General features: G+C 39.0%; 2 protein-coding genes across 2 annotated transcripts; one reads left to right on the forward strand and one right to left on the reverse strand.

Moving 5' to 3' along the window:
* The first annotated feature begins 6,015 nt into the window (after positions 1-6,015).
* LOC120112062 (ribosome biogenesis protein NOP53-like) lies at positions 6,016-7,688 on the forward strand. The gene is made up of 5 exons (XM_039130649.1): positions 6,016-6,151; positions 6,227-6,272; positions 6,367-6,392; positions 7,267-7,347; positions 7,512-7,688. The coding sequence occupies exons 1-5, from the start codon at positions 6,032-6,034 to the stop codon at positions 7,668-7,670; spliced, it is 432 nt and encodes a 143-aa protein (XP_038986577.1). The 5' UTR covers positions 6,016-6,031; the 3' UTR covers positions 7,671-7,688.
* Positions 7,689-11,241: 3,553 nt separating this feature from the next.
* Positions 11,242-18,148, reverse strand: LOC103707696 (CBL-interacting protein kinase 1-like). Its single transcript, XM_008792284.4, has 13 exons — positions 18,023-18,148; positions 15,126-15,410; positions 14,977-15,039; positions 13,780-13,851; positions 13,562-13,669; positions 13,281-13,415; positions 13,054-13,179; positions 12,753-12,962; positions 12,554-12,655; positions 12,105-12,221; positions 11,939-12,001; positions 11,712-11,786; positions 11,242-11,560 (listed from the first exon to the last, which is right to left on the reverse strand). Exons 1-13 carry the CDS (start codon positions 18,131-18,133, stop codon positions 11,441-11,443), a joined length of 1,587 nt encoding a protein of 528 aa, XP_008790506.3. The 5' UTR covers positions 18,134-18,148; the 3' UTR covers positions 11,242-11,440.
* Between the last annotated feature and the right edge of the window lie 2,334 nt (positions 18,149-20,482).

The following is a 20,482-nucleotide window of genomic DNA, read 5'->3' on the forward strand; positions in this document are numbered from 1 at the left end:
ATGAGTCGTAGGACCGGCCGATCCTACGCCTAGGGCCGTGTCCCCCTAGGAAGGGACTGGGCTCCGCCCACCCAGAAGGCTACTATGTGCACACATGCGATGTTCAACCCCCATCGACTATAGGTGTCCTGCAGATACTGCCAAGCCATGCATAAATGCCATAATGCACCCTCCCAATACTCTACTAAAAAGGAGCATAATCAAGACTACCACTCACTCGACTCCGACCCAATCATAAACTAACATCAGGCTTGGGAGTGAGGAATCATGGGAGTGCCAATGCAACTCAATATACCATGAGAAGGGCTCTACAAGTCTTTGAAATAGAGAAAATGAATCAATTTACAAAAGAAATCATTTCACAATTCGGATCCAATTTGAATACTCATCTATCCCTCGTAATTCCTCTCAGTGTTCCCTCAAATGCATGTACAGAATAATCAAGCATGGAGAACAAAACATAAAGGAATTTTCCACAACAATCAATCAATAAACCTAGGTGGAATCAAGTCACAATATCTATTAATATGCACAAGTGGAATCAATTCACATTTGGCGACATTTATGAAAATGAATTACGAATGCTCATAGTGCAAAGTACATGACTTCCACTCACCTGTCAATCCGGCACGGCCTCGATACACCTCCAAAAATCTACAGTAGGCAGTGGAAAACTTCTTCTTCTTGTTCCCTAGCTTCTTGCCCAACTGTGACATGCATTTATAATACATTTAGTCCTGTATCAAGGGTCATAATCTACGTGCCAATTATAACATAGGAAACTTTAATTGATTCAACTCCCCCGTTCCCTAAATCTTTTCTTTTCTTTCATCTTTTTCTTTTTAATTAATTAACTCACCATTTATGTGTATTAGGGAACTCCCTTGCATGAGTACAAGGTCCCTTTTAGCTTGATCTAGGCTTAATACTCTAATACAGCATGAAATCCTTATTTTCCACCTGGATGAACAGTAACTCGGACTGACAGTGGGTTACTTCATCCGATTTTGATCCACTTTCAGGACTCCAAATTTGATGAAATTTTTACCTAACATTCACACTCATAGGGGATTCCAAAGAGATAACATGCATCATCATCGGAGGCCGTTTGACCCCCTAAATAATTCACCAAAGTTGGGACTTCGACATAGTTTTTTCCGTAATGCCGGCAAAATTTGTCGAAATCCGATTCTTCCTCTTTTAACCACCTCTACAACCCTTATCTGATTCCCTCTAGACTACATCCACCCTTTGTATAGCCTAATGTCATCAAAAGACTAGATAGGGATGGATATTTTACCTTTTTTTTTTGGAAATCGAGGTCCCTTGTGTAGAGGAGAAGGAGACCTACGTTTTTTCCTTCAGCTCGCAGTGCAACCGGAGCTCCCTTCCACCTCGAATCCCTCTTCTTTCTTCTTTCTTCTTCTTCTTCTTCTCCTTCTTTTTTTTTTCTCGCCTGAGACTCCTTCCTCTCTCTCTCTCTGTTTCATTCCGTCTGAGACCACTCAAACCCTCCAATTAAGTCACATCAAGCACTATCACCCTTTGTATAGCCTAATGTCATCAAAAGACTAGATAGGGATGGATATTTACCTTTTTTTTTTGAAAATCGAGGTCCTTGTGTAGAGGGGAAGGAGACCTACGTTTTTTCCTGCAGCTCGCAGTGCAACCGGAGCTCCCTTCCACCTCGAATCCCTCTTCCTTCTTCTTTCTTCTTCTTCTTCTTCTCCTTCTTTTTTTTTCTCGCCTGAGACTCCCTTCCTCTCTCTCTCCGTTTCATTCCGTCTAAGATCAACTCAAACCCTCCAATTAAGTCACATCAAGCACTATTCACCCTTTGTTTAATATTATTAAATTCTCATTTTGTCCCTAACACTTCAACATATCTGCTATTATGCATTACTTTTGATTCCTTCCAATTTTACCCTTGCCACTTCAACGCATCTACAACTATGTCATTATCTTTTGATTCCTTCCAATTTTACCCCTTATATCAAATTTTAAAGGACTATTATATCCCTTTTTATAAAAAAAATTTTGGGGTTATTACAATATCTCTTACTTATGGCATCAAAGAATTGCCTAGCATTACCATTATCAGGTATAGCATCTAGAATTGAATTGGATATGTACCTCTTCATGATCCTCATGCTAAAACGATTCGCTCTCTCCCACTATTCATAGGCAGTCTTTATCTAAAGTACTCCCACTAGTAACTTGAGATGGAGGATCATCCTTGAGTGCGATATCCAAATCCATCAAATTTAGTGCCAGCTCAATGTCACCTTTTCAAATTTTATAGTTTGTTTCGGTCAAAGTTTCAATTGAAGCAATAGTATTATTCATAGCAAAGGTGCTAACTGCAAAATTACCTCAATGCAGTTAATTAATGAACAAATATAGGTAACTAACATGCCAACGTGCTTGAAATATTTATAAGTATTACTATAATGAAAACTTTTGGTGCAATTCCACAAACTTCTTTTGGAAAGAAAGGAACCCACATAAAGTACCCTCTCCAACATATAGAGGAGTCAACTAGCACTACAAAATAATTGATATCTCCCGGCGCTATATTTGGTCTATACCGACGCTTTTAAGCGTCGGCGAGTTTCTCACCCACGCTCCCCAAAGCGTGGCTCCGACGTCGGGCAGGTGGGAGTGGAGCCGGTTTAGGCCGACGCGTGAAGAAAGCGTCGGTGGTCTATGCCGACGCTTTTAAGCGTCGGCGAATGTGGCCTATACCGACGTTTTTAAGCGTCGTTAACTATTTTCGCTCAGCCGACGCTTTTAAGCGTCGGCAAACTTCGACCAACCTCGGCACTGTTGGACTACACAGACGCTAAAGCGTCGGCGAATGTGGCCTATACCGACGTTTTTAAGCGTCGTTAATTATTTTCCTTAGCCGACGCTTTTAAGCGTCGGCAAACTTCGACCACCCTCGGCACTGTTGGACTACACAGACGCTTTAAAGCGTCGGCGAAGGTGGCCTATGCCGACGTTTTTAAGCGTCGTTAACTATTTTCCCTTAGCCGACGCTTTTAAGCGTCGTTAACGGCGTGCCATTTTTTGCCGGTATTGTGCCGGTGGCTTTTTGCCGACGCTTAAAAGCGTCGGCAAATGAATTTTTTTTTAAAAAAATTTATAAAAGTAATTTATAATACCCTGTACATATTTAAATTCTAACAAAACAAATACTCTAAATCACATATATAACAAAATACACGTCACAAACAAGAACTTTGATTACATTCATATTATAATATTTGATTACATTGTACTTCAAAAACATTCTAAAAATATACATCTCAAATTCCTAAGTACACAATCTACGATATGTATCAAGGATCGACGGCATCATCATCTCTACGAGTAGATGAAGTATCATCAACCTACAAGAAAAAAAATACTTTAGAAACTAAAAATACGAAAGTCATCACGCTCATACAAGAATACATTATAATTATATAATATATTCAAATATATTTAGTTATGTACCGGAGGAGCAAATCTCTGCAAAAAAGATGAAATATGGTCAAGCTGATCCTGCAAAGATTGTATCTTCAACTCTTGGCTCTGCTTCAACTCCGCCATATCAGTCATATGACTCTGCCTCATCTCCTCTATCCTTGTCTCATATGACTGCTTTATCTGTGCCATCTCTGTCTTCAAACTACAAACCTCTGCAGTGCTAGTACCTTGTCTGGCATCTTGGGTATATCGGCTCACTGCAGACAGCTGAGTGGGGGTAACTCCGATACCGTAACCCCTCACGCGACCATAACGTTCTGGGCCCATCAATTCTGCATAGACCTGAGCCTCGACGCGACTGGCCGCGTCGGATGATGACGACTCCCCGACGCGCTCTGAAATGAGATTTGTAGCTCTTTCCTATATCTCTCTCAAAAAAATAAACAGTCACATTAATAATTTAAAGGAAGTAAAATTAATAAAATAATTATGATCAAATAAAAAAATGAATACATACAACTATATCTCTCGACTCGTCCCGGACAAAGGTGCCATCTCGGTGAGTGTGGGTCATCTTATAAAACTCTACCTCACCAGGCTCCCTTCCATGCTCTACTATCTACACATACGGAAAGTATATGGGCAAAACTATATATCATGATACTGCTATATGTTAGTAGAGTTTCAAATAGTTTCAAAAGAACTTACGAATTCATTTCTACGTCTCGCATAACTCTTCGAGCCTGAAGTATGAGGAACTGCTTGAGATGCTCGGGCAGCTCTACCAATATTAGAATATGTCTGCCAAAATAAAAGCACACAATATAATATGATTCAATGTATATATTTGCAATCTATATTAGTAATAAAGATAATAGAAGATATTGAAACAATATACATGACCTGTCCTCTTTCAGAAAACCAGTAGTGAACAAGCTCCCTCCACTGCTGAAGGTATACATCAGGAGGAGTCACACGAGCAACCTCCTCCTCTGTCATACCCTCGCGCTTGAAGTCCGTCTTCAATTTTGCTTTATATTCTTTCCATTTGCGGTTGAGAGACTTTAGCACCCAATCATGGCTCTCTGGAGGGAGTACAAACTTACCCTACAACAAGGTACAGAATGTTATAATAATATTAAACCTCTAAAATAAAATTATGGTACAAAGCAAATTAACATACAGAAGGTGTCGAATTAAAAAGAATAAATTCAATTCATTACCTCTATAAGTTTAAGAAGCTCAACCTTATACGAAGGAAGCATGTCATTCCACTTCGTATAGTTGAGCGGACACAGCTGACCCTTGCGTGCAACCGATCCTAAAAAGCTTGATAGTAGACTTCCAGCTCTATTGATGGGCTGCCCCAATTCGTTGCATCGGATGATGATCTTCTCACCCGGAGGAAGCTTCCACACATCCTTTGCTTGAGTGGGTCCCCGTCTCGTCCTCACCGTCCCTTGTCCATCTATTAAAATTAAATAAAATATGTCTTAAAAAGTTGAAGACAAATATGAACATAAAATATGAAATATTTTATTGAATTACCCTGAATCCGGAGCTCATCCTCCGGGCAATCAGCAGGAGGCTCGCGCTGAGATCCTGACTCGTGCTGCTGATGCTCACATGGCTGCTGGGACTGTAGGGACTGATCAGAAGTAGATCCCACCTGAGAATGCTGGAACTCCACATCTCTAAATCGTCTCCCTCGGGGCATATTGTTACCTGGTATGCACAAAAAAGAATCAATATTTGGTTAAATGATAAATTTATACTAAATAAAGTTCCATTGCCATGGAGGCATCATCATCTTGCTAGAAATTTTAATGCTTTCATGGTCGTAAACATATTACTGCATGGTTGTAAGACTTGAAAAGAATGACATCAACTTTTGGTTGTTAGACTTGAAAAGAATGAACCAAATTGGACACGACATGCTACATTATAGATGTTCTTTTTGCTCTGAAAGAGACCACCAAGCTCAATTAATTGACACCACAGTTGGAGAGCATACAGAAATGATATCTGTATTCAAGATGAAGGATATATGTAAATGCAAGTGGGCAACACATACTATGCTATTTTAGTTCTTTTTGTCATGCCACTGCTTCCACTTGTCTAATCCTTGGAAATGAACATTTCTTTTCTTTCTCAGGGCATATATCAGGCAGCTAAGGATTACTGAAAGCAAAGAATCTCTACATAAAAAACAAAGCGAAGAATCTCCGAAACATGGATTGATGTTATGTATGGGAGAATGACTCACCTGCAGATATGATACTGTTCTGTAAATTACTTAACTCAATTGTCCAGAAACATTTCTCTGTTTTTGATAAATAAAACTTTTGACTCTCTTCTATTTCTCGCCAACTTGTGTACTTGGTTATTGGATACAAATGTTCCAGCCAACTTGTTTGGCACATGCATTCTCTGTGTTTGTACAGGATTATGAGTCGTGCTTGATGTAATATCTATTGTAGATGAGAGATGCCTAATGGTACACTGCTAGTTTCTATTGTAGAAGCGATCCTAGAAGCTTCATTGCACCTAACTCGTTTCTATGAGCTTGCTTCAGAGCAATCCCTTTGTGCAACCTGTACCATCTTCAACATTGAAAAAGTCAAAAAAGAAAAAGAAAGAAATTCTGAAAGAAAACACTGAAACACAAAATGCTTCAAAGGTATGCAATCTGTTAGAGAAGTTTTAGGTCTGGAAATTATCTTTTATATTTATTATCTGTTCTTGATATCTTCAGGGCGAGGATTCAGCTACCACAGTCCATGACATATGGAACGAAAAAGGTTCTTTCATGATTAATATGCCCAGCACTGCTTTATTATAATTACCTAATGTTGACTCCATTCTGATCTTTTTATCCCCCTTCAAACTTTGCAGGTGAAGTGCGTGCCAAGGCCAAAAAGGTGAGACAATCATATCTCATATTTATGATCTGATGACTCGTGAACAAATAAATTATTTAAACATTTAGTACTTCTGAGGAAGCCTAGAGTTACATGGCTGCTCGAAGCATGCAATTTCCATCTAGGAAGTCCTTAAAAATACTACTGAAGTGAACTTAAACAACGTGAAGCTTTTCATGTGGTCTCTGTCTTCTTGCATGACATGAGATGTTTTCCAACTAAAGGAAAGTAAAATTAAGATCTTGATTTACCTATTGTTGCATAGTGCACCTTGTCATACGTGGCATGCTTTGCCCAAGTGATGGCCATGATGATGACATTATACCTCCACTTTGTTCTTAGGCCATGCTAGGATGGCTACTGTATCCTATTTCCTTTGAAGGTGATGTTAAGTATATCACTAAAGTCAATCATAGCAACAGGGAGTACTGTGAAACGAAAGACATATAGCTCAATGGTCAGCACTATGGCGCCGAAAGCATCAACCCAACAGAAAATGCTGAAGAGCTGGATCCACCTGTTACATTCTTCCAATAATTGATTCACAAGCTACATTGAAAAAGTTTGAAACTAAAAATGAAAAAAGCACCTACAAGAGCCAGTTCATTTGCAAATTTCAATTATGACTCACAGACAGGTGCTTGGTGATATCTTGCTTTCTTCATGGGAAAGGATCATGCGGCAACTGTCTGAATCACCGTTTGATTCTTTCCCTATTATTCTACCTGTAGCTTGCCACATAAGTTCATTGTTATTATTTGCAAGATTAGATTGTGCATAAAAGATTCTTAAGAGGGTGACTTTGTATTTTTTTCTTGTTCTTGAAATTATGGAATTCATAAAGTTCGTTAATAACATTCTTGGGATTTGACAGAAGTCATCCACCTCTCTTATTCCGGCGGTTGAAGTGGAGCCACCAGGATGTTCATTCAATCCTCCATTTGAGGCTCATCAGGTATCTCGTGGACTTCCTAATGCGCTATAACATTCCAGTTATATGTAGCTCATCAAAGAGGCTGGTTAGAGGCTAGTTAGATAAGATAGTCTCATTTCTCTCAAGTTCTGTCCATGATATGAGGGTCAGTTGTTTTTTGTTTTGCTTTCTTGCTTTGGATATAGGATTCGTTGGCCCGAGCTGTTGCAGATGAGATGCAAAAAGTTTATAAAAAAGAATTGGGACCTCAACCAGTGCCACCTACAGTTCCTGGTGAAATAGTGGCTGAAGTAGATGTGAGTGTAGAAATTCCTCTCTCTCTCTCTCTCTTGCTTTTTGTATAATTTGTATAGAATCTTGAAATTCTATACAAGCTTCAAACAATTTACTTAGCCTAGCTACTGGCTTGCCGCTGAACCTTTAATTCATAACAAATTTCTAAGGTAGGTAGCTCTTGGCTGAAACTATCTACCACAAAACCTAAATTGACAGAGAGAGCACGGAAGGAGACCTAATCATATTTTGTAAATTGTCCCGTAGTTTATGCCCATGGCGAATAAAGATCTGATCCTAAACAATAGGAAGAAGACTAAATGAACGTGACCACAGTTTAAACCCATGCTTCAAATCCTCAGACTTTAATATATTACATACCAGAGAGGAAAATCGCAAGGCTTAAAATAAATACATGGTTGAGGATACTAGGATCACTTACCTCAGACGACGGCGAGGTCGACGGTGGCCGAGTAGCTAGGGCTCGGGATGGAGGATTGATGTCGGCGCGCAGCTAGGGCATCGACCGAGAGAGGATGGGCAGCAGGAGGAGGAGGAGGAGGAGGACGAGCAGCAGCAGGAGGAGGAGGACGAGCAGCAGCAGGAGGAGGAGGAGGAGGAGGACGAGCAGCAGGAGGAGGAGGAGGAGGAGGAGGAGGCTTACCTCAGAGGAGAAGGAGGAAGACGGCAGCGGGGAAGCACCGGCTCGCGATGGAGGTGGGAAGTCGGCGCGCGCACAAGTAGGGCATCGACCGAATTTTAGAGGGGGCTAGGCGAACGGAAGGAGGAAGACGGCAGCGGGGAAGCACCGGCTCTCGATGGAGGTGGGAAGTCGGCTCTCGATGGAGGAGAGGGGGCTGGGCGAAGGGTTGGAGGGTTTGATGTTTTCTAACGACGCTTTTATGCGTCGTCGTCTTTTAATCTTTTCCCGACGCTTTTAAGCGTCGTTGTATGTAAACCTTTCCCGACGCTAGAACAAAGCGTCGGCAAAGGCTGGAGCTGAGCCAACCTTTCCCGACGCTTTCCCCTAGCGTCGGGATAAAAGAGTCGGCAAAGCTCATATTTGTTGTAGTGTAGTAAGGTATCAGCATTCGGAGGTCCATCTACTTTGGTAAAATGGATTTCTAGACCATGCACACTCATTAGTCAAAAAATACTCTACTTCATAATTATAACACACAATAAGCTCCCTTTGGAGAGATGATTGTGTGTAATAATTCCTTAATACTTCTTAATCCCTTTCAAAATTAAAAGAACAAACCTACAAATCTCAATGGATGGTCCACTTTGGTGACCATCATCCATTGAAACTCACAACTCTCCAAAAGAATGGAGATCAACTAGCTATGCCTATAAATCCATTCATTAAACTTGAATTTTTATAAACACTATGCAGGAGATTAGAACACAAAATAAACAAACAACCATAAATCTAAATAGAAATGATTGAAATGTACCTTGATTTCTCCTTGATCCCTGTCTCCTTAATGGGATAGGTGCCCCTTAGAAATGTAAAAATCTTGATCCTCTAGGGTTTTTCTACAGACCTAAATATATAGGAGTGGAGTGGGGACCTACCCTAGTTAGTAATGTTGATGGATCTATCCAAAATAACCATATGATTACAAATTAACTATAGACTTCTTAAATATTCATTCAGACAACAATTTAGCTCGTATTGCATAATAAAAAATTAAAATCAGTCCATAATCAATGAAAGTCCATCTTTATGAGAAATTCCAACATATTGAAGACACGAGAATTTATCAAAGACATGCTATTTGAGAAGCAAAAGCATACAAAAAGGCCCATGGTGCAGTTCAGTTGACGTTGATACAGTTTATGAGTTCTACAGGATTTCTAATGAGATGATTGATCGACTGAAACAAGTTGGATACAGAGGCCAATGACATCCTTAGTCCTTGCAAGACATTGATGAAGGATTGAATGAATGCGCTTTGATTCCACATTTCCAAAGCCTACAATTTGATTGTGAAGAATCTTCGTGTGTGCGAGGATCGTCGTTGCACCATTAAGCTCTTGCATTTCCTACTTCTTGAAATGCAACTACTAGTACTTCTCAAGGTCAAAATGGTTTGCTTTGCGATCAACATGCTGAAGTTCTCACCCACTTACTTAAATCCAAACATATTCCAAACCAAGCTCATCCCCCTCCTCCCTCCAATCATATGGCAGGATATATTGGAGCATCATTATCATACGCGACCCAAAATGACAAGGGTATATGTGATAGAGATTTGCACTAAATAACTGTGTGCAGAGCAGTCTAGTTAATCTGTTCTTGATATTCAGCGGGATGGTTTCACTGTCTAAGTGCTTTACAGACTTGGATTAATCTGTTCAAAGGTAATCTCCGGTAGAGTTGAATAAATTCTTTATTTATTGCATAATTCAAGTACAGATTGATCAAGTTTACAAGCCTCTAATTTTATAGAGATTTTGATCACAATCATAGAATAGTAATTGTGAAGCATCAAGGAGTCAGTGTAGTACTTTTTACAAGGCTTTTGTTCTCAAGATACTGTCCAAACGGGTTCCTTTCTTTACATAATGAACAGGGAAAAACAAGTAGAAGTTAATGAGGCAAAAAGAAAGAAACTGAGAGGGTGCTTGAACTAGACCAGTGAGCATAGAAGTTGATTCCCTGCCCTTACAATGGTGTGTTGGGAGATGACTCAGAGGTAACTCCAAGATGGGAAGGCAATACGAGACCATTTGCAAGTTTTTGGAATTCTTTTGGTTCCATCCTCATCAGAAAGAATGGTGAGACCAAGTTAAATGGAGAATTTATGAATGACATGCACTGCAAGAAGAGTGGAGAGCAAGCTGATGATAACCATATCCACTTATTATGGTTTTAGTGTCATTGTCATTGTTGATGGTTCTCATGTCAGACCTACTAGTGCAATATCTATATACTTATGAGATATCTATATTACCTTGTAGCCAAGAATGTGGCCCATTTGACAACAGTCATGCCAAGATCATGTGTTCTGTTATTTGCAAAAAAAAATTATTGATGTTTGGAAACCTAGATAGTTTATCTTTTTGAGAAGTTTAAAATCCTAGATAGCTTATAAAGCTATATTGCTCTCCAGATTGAGTATAGTCCTTAGTCCAGTTTGACAGAGAATAAGAAGAGCATCACCCAACTGAAATAATGTTGCAATAAGCTTCCATCCTCATTGAAATATTTTTTTGGAGTGAATTGTATACATGATAACCAAATTACTTTGTAAATTTTTGATGTGCAAGAAATCTACAAGACCCTACATGGTCACAATGATTATGATAGTAAAAAAGAAGCATCAATGCGGATGTTGTTTCCCATTATCTATTCCCAAAATTTAAACTTGAACCATAATGTGACTTCTCCTACTTAATAAAGAGGAAAGATTGGTTTACATGTTCAATTTGTTGGTTGCAGCAAAAGATTTGATATGTTTGTACTTCTCGTTCTGCCAATATCCACAATGGTTGATATGAAGAGAAACCTCTGAATTCCAGAATAAGCACACGCAATTTCTTGATCATTGGAAGCTAATGATTCCATATCATGCATGTTAGAACCAGCAATTCTCCATCTAGTTTGGTAAGAATAGAGGCCTCTCAAATCCAGAATTATAAGTTTGTATAATTTTTTCTTTTGTACGAATAATTATTCATTTATATATCAAATTCAATACATTTTTCCAAGGGTACCAAGTATGTACACTGTTACAATTCTAACATATATGCTTTTTCACATGAGCCTAAGTGTATGTGAATGGGGAAAAAATATTTTTTGTCCAGCATTCTAAGTGATACAAATTCTTATCGATCACGAAGCAGCAACAGGCATCTCCCCTTCAAAACCAGTGAGCTCCGGCAAACAGGATTGTGTCTTCAAAAGCTGCTGGTTTTTACAGACACCTAAATCATTTGACAGCTTTGTACACAACTGCAGAACCAGCAAATGAGCTATCCAAGTCAGTGATAGATCGAACTAATATTTTGCCAGTCAAACTTTAACTTCAAAACACTGATCTTACGCAAGCAACGAAGCAGACTTATGCATGCAAGGACACATACACAAACAGAGAGCGTAATACCTGTCTGTACAATGAAGAATCTCCATATGATTTCCTTAGTTCGACAACATATAGAGATGGACCGAGCTCAAACACCTGATTTCAGAACACTTGGTTAGCTTTCAGGTATATAAGATATTCGATTAAGAAATATGTAATGCAAGTTGATACGGTAATAATCATCACAAGGTGATGCCAATGTGGCACAGACAAACATTGAACCAGAGAATGAACTAAACAATATCTACCTCAGCAGCAACGGAAAGGGATCTCACGGTCTTTGCACCCTTGAATTGTTGCATGACTTTCAGCTGCAAACAGGCAAGCTAAAATCTTGAAGCTCTGAAAGTTTTATATTATACAGGGAACTCAGATATATGATTGAATTGGCAGAAGAAAACCCAATATATAAACCTTTCCATGCCCCCTCTGGACTTGATACCCCATTTCTGTAACAATATCTTCAATCTTTTGAAACAAATCCTTCGGCGGATGATTGGATGTGAATCTGATCTTCCTTTCAGAAACATCCTGAAATATCCAAAATGATGATGAATGAATGAATTTTACTAATGGTCACATTTTTTTGTGATCGTTTCATTTCAATGTTCAGCCATATTTTGGCAATAATGCATCAGCAGTTCGCAGAAAGTGATCCTAATGACAGATGTGACTATTTTATGATGGTTTTGTAGCTTTGCAGGAAGAATCTATCAAATATAGTGATTCTCACTGGGCAGGTAAAAAGCTATCATGGTCAAGACAATATATCTGTGAACTAATCATGGAGATTACTCTGTTCCCATTGATTGAGAAACTAAATAAAGAGATATTGAACAGATAAGGAAGAAGTTTGATCTCACCTCTTTTTCGAAAAAGCCAGAAAGATCAAGGTATGAAGACATTCCAATAAGCTCAAAAGCATTGATGTGGGTGGGCGACAATGGAAAATCTCCCTCATTATGCTTCAGGAAATAAAAGGATAGCTTTCAGTTTCCCATCCAAATCAGCAATATATGAGAAGAAACTAGTACCTAATATCATGCCATAAGCACGTCGTACCTCTTTAATCAAGAGGGCTGCATCATCAATGCTCATATATTCATCATCATCATTCGGAATAACAGGAGTATAATCTTGCTTAAACCACTCATCTGCTTTAATTTCAGCTACATTTATTCGGGTGATAGGATTCGGATCGATAATTCTCCGTAAAAGGTTTCGAGCACCAGGAGATAGCCATTTAGGGATCCGGGTATCTCCCTTGAATATCTATATCAATAGAGAAAATCATGATCAGGAGATTACTGAAATAACATTAGTGGGTCAAACTTATCATTAATTCCTTCTTTGTTTTATATACCTTCTGATAGAGAACAGCAAGATTTCTATCGTCGAATGGAAAATATCCCATAAGAATAACATATAAGATGACACCACAAGACCAGATATCTGACCTGGCACCATCATACCCTCTGTTGGCAAGGACCTGCAAACGTTGTCATAAGAACCTCTAGATTAATTGACATTATTATAAACATGAACATTTCATCTCTGACAAGAGATATTATAAAACTTTTCAGTTACTACCTCCGGGGCAATATAGTTTGGACTGCCACAGGTTGTATGAAGCAAACCATCATTCCCAAGATGCTGAGGTAAAGCACTGAGGCCAAAATCAGATATCTTTATGTTCCCTTTTGCATCAACAAGAACGTTCTCTGGCTGTAAAAAAACAATTTAAAAGCATAAGCTAGTATAAATTACTATAGTTTCGATACGCCAAATCATTACAAGAGATTGGAAGACAGGATTAATGGACCATAAAAATAGAACATACTAAAATACTTCAGACTAATATGATCATTCACCTTTAAATCCCTGTGATAAACACCCTTATCATGGCAATAGCTTATAGCATCAATTAGCTGCTGGAAAAGCTTTCGTCCTTCTGGTTCTGGCAGTTTCCCTTTCTGTGCCTTCAACATCCAACAATGAAAATAATTCACTTCAGAATTACTCAATAAGATCGCATGTAATGTCAAGTAGAAGTAGGCAAAAAAATTGTTCGTGTACCAGAGCTCCTTACAATTTTATCGAATAATTCGCCACCATTCACATACTCAAGGACCATGTAAATCTTAGTTTTGCTCGCTGAAACCTGCCAGACAGAACAATCATCAAAAACCAAACTAGAATGCAGTATATCTCTTATGTGTAGTTTGTGTCCTATATGTTATAGATGTCGCATGACTAGAGATTGAATGGAAAATATATGTAGATCAGGAAGTTCAGTAAAGCAAACTCATATTGCTGCAGGACTTGCAAAGTCCTGCAATTCCATTAGCTAAGACCATGAAGTAACATTCAATCATTTTCAGTGAATAGTATCAAAAAGGCTGATAAAAACCAGTCTTCTAAAGCAAACTCATCTTACTGCAGGAATTGCGAAGTCTTGCAACTCTATTAGCTAAGACCATGAAGTAACTTTCAGTCATTTTCAGTGATCAGTATCAAAAAAGATGATAAACCAATCTTCTGAAACTCATATTCCCACAAAAAAATGTATTTATATTACTATTGGATTGTTGTAGCTAGACAACAACTCTGCAGCACCTTAAATACTTCCCTTGGAGGTATTGTTGGTGGCCACATGGACCAAAGGCAGGACACGCTGGAACACTGTAAGTGGGCGTGGCCCAGCCTCTAAGTTGGACCCAGAGAAGAGACCGATGAAGGCTTAGTTGGATCACATGGCCGGGACCCACTGAATTTCTGCACAATATGCGTGAGGTGGGGCCACAAATAATTTGGGTCCATTCGGTTATAGTGCGATCACGCAGTGATCATTACCACAAAAAGAACCTTCGTCAAACAATTCTGATCGGTGTAGTGTTGCTATCCCTACCAACCGTCGGATCTGATGGGCATTTCGGCTCACGTGTCTGACGAGACGGGTGCTCCCCCACGTGCATTTGCGGGCCCCACATGAAGCAGCTCATCCACCAAGAATGATGGTAATGGTAATTAACAATACTGCCACGGGGTGGGTCCCACGTATCCGAAAGACTTGATCCGACGGTCAGGATCAAAGCATATTTATTTACTTAAAAAACTCGAGATATCGAAACACGGTAGCTCGATTCCTTCCTTCCCCGCTTCGTCGGCCGGCCCGACTCTCCCCCTCCCCACCAAAAAAAACTCATGAAAACTTCCCACAATACCAAAAAATGATTAAAAAATAATAAAACTTCTTCCCAGAAAGGGCTTGAGAATGGGAACGAACCTCATACAATCGGACGACGTTCGGATGCTTCAAGAGCTTCAACGTTCCAATCTCCCTCTTTATCTGCATGAATCTCAACCTTTAAGGAGGGCGGAGAAAGAGATAAAGAGAAGGAAACAGAAGGTTATTCCGAGAAAGGGCCTGCCTACCTGGTCGTCGACCTTGAGAGATTGAATGCGCTTCCGGTCAAGAATTTTCACGGCGACGGCCTGCCCGGTCTCCACGTGGCGCGCGTATTTCACCTTCCCGAAGTTCCCCTCCCCGAGCGTCCTCCCGATCTCGTACTTTCCCAGTCGCATTCCCTCCCTCGCCGGCGACCTCCCTTTCCTCTTTCTCGTCTTCTCTTCCGATGACGGTGACGGGATCCGAATAATAACTTCGCGTGAGACGAAGGGGTTCTTATATAGGCGTGGACGGTTACTGGATCCCTCTTCCTGCTTCCAAAACGACGACGATTAGGTAACAATAGAATAATCCCCAACAAAGAGTTCTCGTCACCCTGGGACGGTGACCGCCCGCGATGCCAGCTGCGTGGAGCCATGTGGCGGAACGCTATTCGCCGGGGCCCCCTCCGAGGACGGTGCGTGTATCCCAGGATTAGGACTAATACAAAGTTATATAGCACAATCCAGATACGGTCGCCAGTTCATGCGTGCACAAAAAAGGCATCTTGTTTGCAATTTACTGAAACGCCCCTGTGATTAACTGCTAATGACTAGTGGATTAGGCCTTAGAGCAGAATATTATAATCCACGGAAGTTGTCGTGTTTCTGGAATGAGGTTGAGGTTTATCTCCGTTTGGCTCAGCTAATAATGGCTACTAGCTAGGTTAGTGATTGCTTTCTATTTTCTAATTATATACGGGCAAGTGGGATCGATAAGAGCCGCAGGTTTGCTAGGGTGTTCTAAAGCAACATTTTATTGATCTCAAAATATTTGGAACCCCATCATTTATCTACCTGCGTGGGTCTCCAAGCAACTGGTGGATGATCCAACGGTGGGTTTGTGCAAAGGAAGGTGAAGTTTTTCGTGCAAAAGATACGACCCTTTTCTATGAAGATCATATATATATATATATATATATATATATATATATATATATATATATATATATATATATATATATATATATATATATATATATATGCATCCATATTGGTTGGTCCTCTCTAATTAATTTGAAATTGATTTATTAGATTTTTTTAATTTGAATCAAGGCTCAGGTTGATCCTCCATGCATCACAGACTTGGCAGCTAGACACAAGGAGATGAAGGGAAGCTTGATTATATCAACTAATTAAGCTAGCACCCTACAATTCATGGCATGATTTATTATTTCGTACCAAACCTAACTTCAGTACATTATGGTGGCAAGACCAATACAGTTCAATTTGTGTGTCCTTAGAAGAAATCTAAATAATTATTATTTCATTTTTTGTACTTTCCCTGTATTAGAACTCCTTATTACTTGAAAGATAGTGGCATAACTTAATTGTTAAGAAAAACTGATCACAATCTAATCTACACCATTCAAACCATAGACCAGGTCAAACCTTCTTAGACACGTAAACAAGATAGACAAATAATATTTAGACCTAGTCATTGTTCATAATTTTCATCTATACAATGATGACTAAGTGTATATAACTTCATGGACAAGAAAAAACAATCTCCATCTAAGAATTTTCTCATTATCATTACCTAGCATATTGTTAACATATACTCCCCATGAATCCAGAGCCTTCAAATTTGTAGACCAGCCCAGCCCCCTCTCTTAGAAGTACAAAGAAGCAAAACCACACACCAGATATGGCCAGCTACCTACATATATCATCTCATAATGGTGTAAAGTTTCAAAGCTTTTTCTGTGTACAACCCCAACACTAGCAAACGGTCAATTGGAGCAATTTTTTGGAAGCTTGCATGGATTCCGACTACAGAGAAAAGCTGTGGAGCCACCTTAAAGAAAGCAACAACGCCCGAAGCCACGCTGCCCTCGCATTCACCGTCCCCATGGCCAGCCAAAGTTAGTAGAAAAAGCTACACTAGCACCCACATGGATGCACCCACGGAAACACCTACTCAAATACACGTAGGGCCCACGTTGTTGGTTGCTTTTCTTTTCTCATTGTTGAAGGCGACCAATCTGGGCTCGACGTGGGAAAATGCGAGCCACAAGTAAGCTGAGACGTAGCATGGGATGTATAAAAGTGGGGCTAGATGACGTCTCGTTCGCTTCGTTCCCGCGCAGATTTCTCGCGGGGATCGTGACGCTTCCGGGTTCGGGTTGCATCTTTTGCGCCAATTTGAAGTGCTTTGCGATCTGTGTGATCTCAATCCAACGATTGACATCGTGAAAGAAGATGAATCGTTCTTTCGCGTGAAAGACACAATCCGAACCCGATGCGTCCGTTTTAATTCACCAAACACAGTTTATTGGACGGTTTCGACGATTCACGGGAAGAATGTGATCTCTCCGAGTTCCAAGAGAGCTAAAGCAATCTCTTTTTGTTGTTTTTATTTCTATTTTCTATTTTAAAAATAACAAATATTATTCATTTTTTTTTTAAAATAAAATTATTAGAGTAAAATATTGCCGATGCCTCTCTTTGCTTCCATGGCGTCTACCCCCCACCATTTCAGCCAAACATTTATTTATTTATATTTAATGCAAACTACAATTAGATTATATATTTTTATTACAAAAATACTTATAAAATTGAGGAATAAGACTGGTTTTTGTGTTTGGAAGGGGATATCCATTACTTTTTTTTTTCTTATTTGTAGTACTTTCCAGATTGTAGATATGAAGAGAACTCTGAATATATGGCACTAGGCCAAAAAGTGAGGACTCAGGGACCTACTTTAACCAAAAAAAAAGAAAAAAAAAAGATCATTCAATGGATGATTCGCTTCCTTCACGCAAAGAGTTTTTCTTCTTTTTTTTTGTAAGAGAACCACTCATTCCATACTAAAAATCGCACGCAAGAACAAGTTCAGAAGCAAAAGGAAAAAATTTTAAAAGAACAGAATAAAACTCGCTTACCCGCAGCGCGCTGCAAAGGTGGCGGAACGGCGACCAAGGAGGCAGCAGCGGTGCAGGAGGGTCAAGTGGTTGCGGTGGGAGTCCGGCAAGGGAGGGGTCGCAGCTTCTCATTTATTTATAGGCCGGGAGGGCTTCTCATGAGTGCGTCCCGCGTGAGAAAAGTAGGCCTCGCGTGTCATGTGTCTATTGGAAGGATTTGCGGATATATAATAATTTGCAATTATGAGACGAGTTGTAAATAAGTTCTAACGTAAACTAGCAGTATGTGACTGCTGTTAGATTTTTTTCATGCTCATTGTAATGATCATAAATACTTATTGTTATCGAATGTCATATATTTATAGAATAAATTAGGGGAAGTTGAGGTAATCATCTTGGATGGATTGCCTGGAAAATTATTTTTTTTGAGAATAAATGATTCAGAAAAGTATATCTTGGACTTTTCTTTAGCTTGATATTGGCCCCTATGTAATTTTTGCATGTATATATATGTAATTCTTAAGAAAATTATATTTATGTGTTTATTGGCTTTTTTTTTTGAAGGAAAAGGGTTGCACCCCACCCAACCACTCAATTGTATGCAAAGTTGCATACCATAGGCCTATAATGACTTTACCAACTTGATAAATTAATAACCATGTATTTATTGGTTAAAAAATGAAAATTCATATGAGTTCCCCCCAATACTAGAAATTTGTAAATATGCCTAAATTTGTTTTGTCATTCTAAGTGTGATCTAGCTAAGAATTAAAGAGAAATCAACTTCTCTATTAACTTTATTGTCCTTCACTATATATATACTTTTCTAAAGCGTATAAAGGGGTGTGTTTGAAATTTTGAGTCCTTCAACTTTTAGTTATAAATAAGCAAGAAAACATATTGAGGAAAGTATATGCGCAAATATATTTAAAAGGATAAAGCTAAAATTATCTATATATCTATATCTACAAGTGTAGACTTTTGTTGGGTTATATATATTCATATTTCATGTTAAAGTAAATAAATTCTTTTGATGAATAAATACGAAAAATTTCTATTAATTTTATCGAGTTATTATTAAGCTCCAAAACATAATACGAGGTTGGCCCATTTTCCTAATTGGACAAGCTAATTAAGTATTTTGGTGCAGTTGTGGCATTACTCTTCTAAAGTTTCGAGCAATGCTCAAAAGATGCCCTCTTCAAAAATGTGCTGAGCATTATAATAAAAATAACAGCTACTATGTATCCAATCAAGACTTTTATTTGGAGTAATTGTTCTCTAAGTAAAACGTCGTTGTTGTAAAGGCCATTATTATGGCTTAATATGCAATGACATTATTTGGTTCCATCTTTGTCTATGAAACAAAACATTTAGGTTTATTGAGAAGAAGTTTTGAATTTTTATGACAATGATATGTTATTTAATCGGACATGTGAATTTTCATTATAATGCGATCGGCGATTTAAACACTCGTTATTGTATATAAAACAGTAATTGGTTTTCTTCTTTAGTTTGGTTGTGTCATAGTGGTGGCCATGACCCATGCATTCATCAGAAGTCAAAACAAGTGTTAATCTGATAACTACGTTTGTCTAACTTAGTTGCTTATCTTTAGGCCTTATCTTGCAGCCATGGTTTACCTTCACCTAAAAAGTGACACGTCCCAGGTTCTCAGAAGGCTTGCAGTAGACAAAAACAAAAGAATTCCAAATGTTACCAAGAGTTCACACGTGTACACATCTATTAAAAAACAAAAAAAGAAAGCTTTTCATCAGCCACGCGTGGTAAAGCGTGTGAACTATAGAAAACTTCTTTCTGCTATCCAAACCAGCCCTCGCTTAACATGTGTAGGATTAGAAGTCCGCGTTTGTAAACCGTCACGAGTTCTCTAATAAATTAAAGGTTCCAACAAGCATGTTTCACGTTAGGAAAGGATTTGTTGAAGCCCAAGATACGGTTATATGGAATTCAACCAGGCTTTGGTTCCCTCGTTACTCGGAAATGCACCATGACGTGGCTTTGTTTGGAAGTCCTACATGCACGGGATTCAATTAATTATATCTTATTAGGATTGAGTGAAGAACTCGTGGGTACATTTCTAGGAGACATGATTACAACTACCATGTCCTCCTCCTTTTGCTCCCTCTCTCATTAGGGAGACTAGGTTGATGGCTAGTGCTTCTATTTTTCTCTGCGTCGACCCCATCGGTTGCATGTCTTTCACCTAATGCCAGTGGTTTAATTGAGCCTTCACACGAAAAAGTCGGACTGATTGATATGCGTGGATGGAGAATTTAGAAAGCTGTTTAAATCATTTGTACGAACAAATATAATATTATTGGTGGAATGCCTAGCAAGACTAGCCGCAAGAATTGGCCTAATTGGGCCCATCCCAAATTGAAGTTAGCAATGCCCACCAACTTCAATTGAAAAACTACAAAAAAAAAAAAGATCGAAACAATTGGGATAAGGCCACCT

This window comes from Phoenix dactylifera, chromosome 1 (genome assembly GCF_009389715.1).
Source record: "Phoenix dactylifera cultivar Barhee BC4 chromosome 1, palm_55x_up_171113_PBpolish2nd_filt_p, whole genome shotgun sequence".
NCBI lineage: Eukaryota > Viridiplantae > Streptophyta > Magnoliopsida > Arecales > Arecaceae > Phoenix > Phoenix dactylifera.